The sequence below is a fragment of the Buceros rhinoceros genome, unplaced genomic scaffold (assembly GCF_000710305.1).
Source record: "Buceros rhinoceros silvestris isolate BGI_N320 unplaced genomic scaffold, ASM71030v1 scaffold20488, whole genome shotgun sequence".
In the NCBI taxonomy this organism is placed as follows: domain Eukaryota; kingdom Metazoa; phylum Chordata; class Aves; order Bucerotiformes; family Bucerotidae; genus Buceros; species Buceros rhinoceros.
Window position 1 is genome coordinate 3431 of NW_010425410.1, and position 1031 is coordinate 4461.

Here is a 1031-nt window from a genome sequence, read left to right on the forward strand (position 1 = left end):
GCACGGATGAAGCTGGGTGTTAGCTGAGAGGGAAACCCCTCCCTCTCAAAAAATGTTTCCCCAAGCCCAGGAACTGGAGGAAAAATAAGTTAAAGGGCAGCTGGCTTGGGCAGCCAGAGCTCTGGAGAGCAGAGCTGTGGCTGGGCATGCACGGACACAGAAACCACCCAGGAGACAGTAAGGAGCCTCTGAAGCCCACCCTGACCTCCGTGAAGATGATGCTGCCCTTGCTGTGGACGTAACAGCAGGGTGGAAAAACAAGGACCGCTGCTTTGGGTGGAAGAAGCCCACCAAGCACGTCCACTTATACCCAAGTGGGTGAGAAACCTTAGGAACGTCACGGGAGTGAAGGGGGGTGAAACACTTCGCTCTCATCCAGACAGACGAGCTCCATTCTCCCCGGTGGAATCTGTTGGCCAGCTCAGGAAAGGGGAGAGGGGCTGAGCCAGCCCCTGCCCACCCGCAGCAGCACAGGGACAGGGAGAGGGTCGTCGGGGCTCCCCCATGACCCCACAGGTACCGAGTCTGTCATGACCAGCGCAGACCCCTGCCTGGATACGACACCACACAACAAGCACCTGTCTCTGCAGCCCAGGCATGGCACAGGGCAGACCCACACTGGGGACCCGCTCCTCAGCCCCGTTACCTGGGAGCCGGGACACAGGTACCGAGTCTGTCATGACCAGCGCAGACCCCTGCCTGGATACGACACCACACAACAAGCACCTGTCTCTGCAGCCCAGGCATTGCTCAGGGCAGTCCCACACTGGGGACCCGCTCATCAGCCCCGTTCCCTGGGAGCGGGGACACCCCCAGGGCTCAGCTCATGGGGTTCCAGCCCTAGGCAGCCGTGGCCGCGAGGCTTGGCCTGGGAGCTGGCTGGAAGCGGAGAGCCGCGTACCCGGAGGAAGGTGGGGAAGCCTTGCCCATAGTAGCCCACGGCGAAGTAGTCCGGGCTGGGTCGCAGCACCTTCAGGATCTTCTCGTAGAACCCGGCTTCCACGTGCTGTGGGGCGAGACGGGCAGGGGGG

At 62.2% G+C, this 1031-nt stretch overlaps 1 protein-coding gene across 1 annotated transcript in view; it reads right to left on the reverse strand.

Moving 5' to 3' along the window:
* Positions 1 to 1031, reverse strand: part of LOC104497852 (dedicator of cytokinesis protein 2-like) — a gene marked incomplete at its 5' end in the record, with an annotated part of 12658 nt that overhangs the window by 2859 nt on the left and 8768 nt on the right. Inside the window, 1 exon segment of the mRNA XM_010141150.1 lies at positions 902 to 1006. Coding sequence (XP_010139452.1) covers positions 902 to 1006 — 105 coding nt within the window.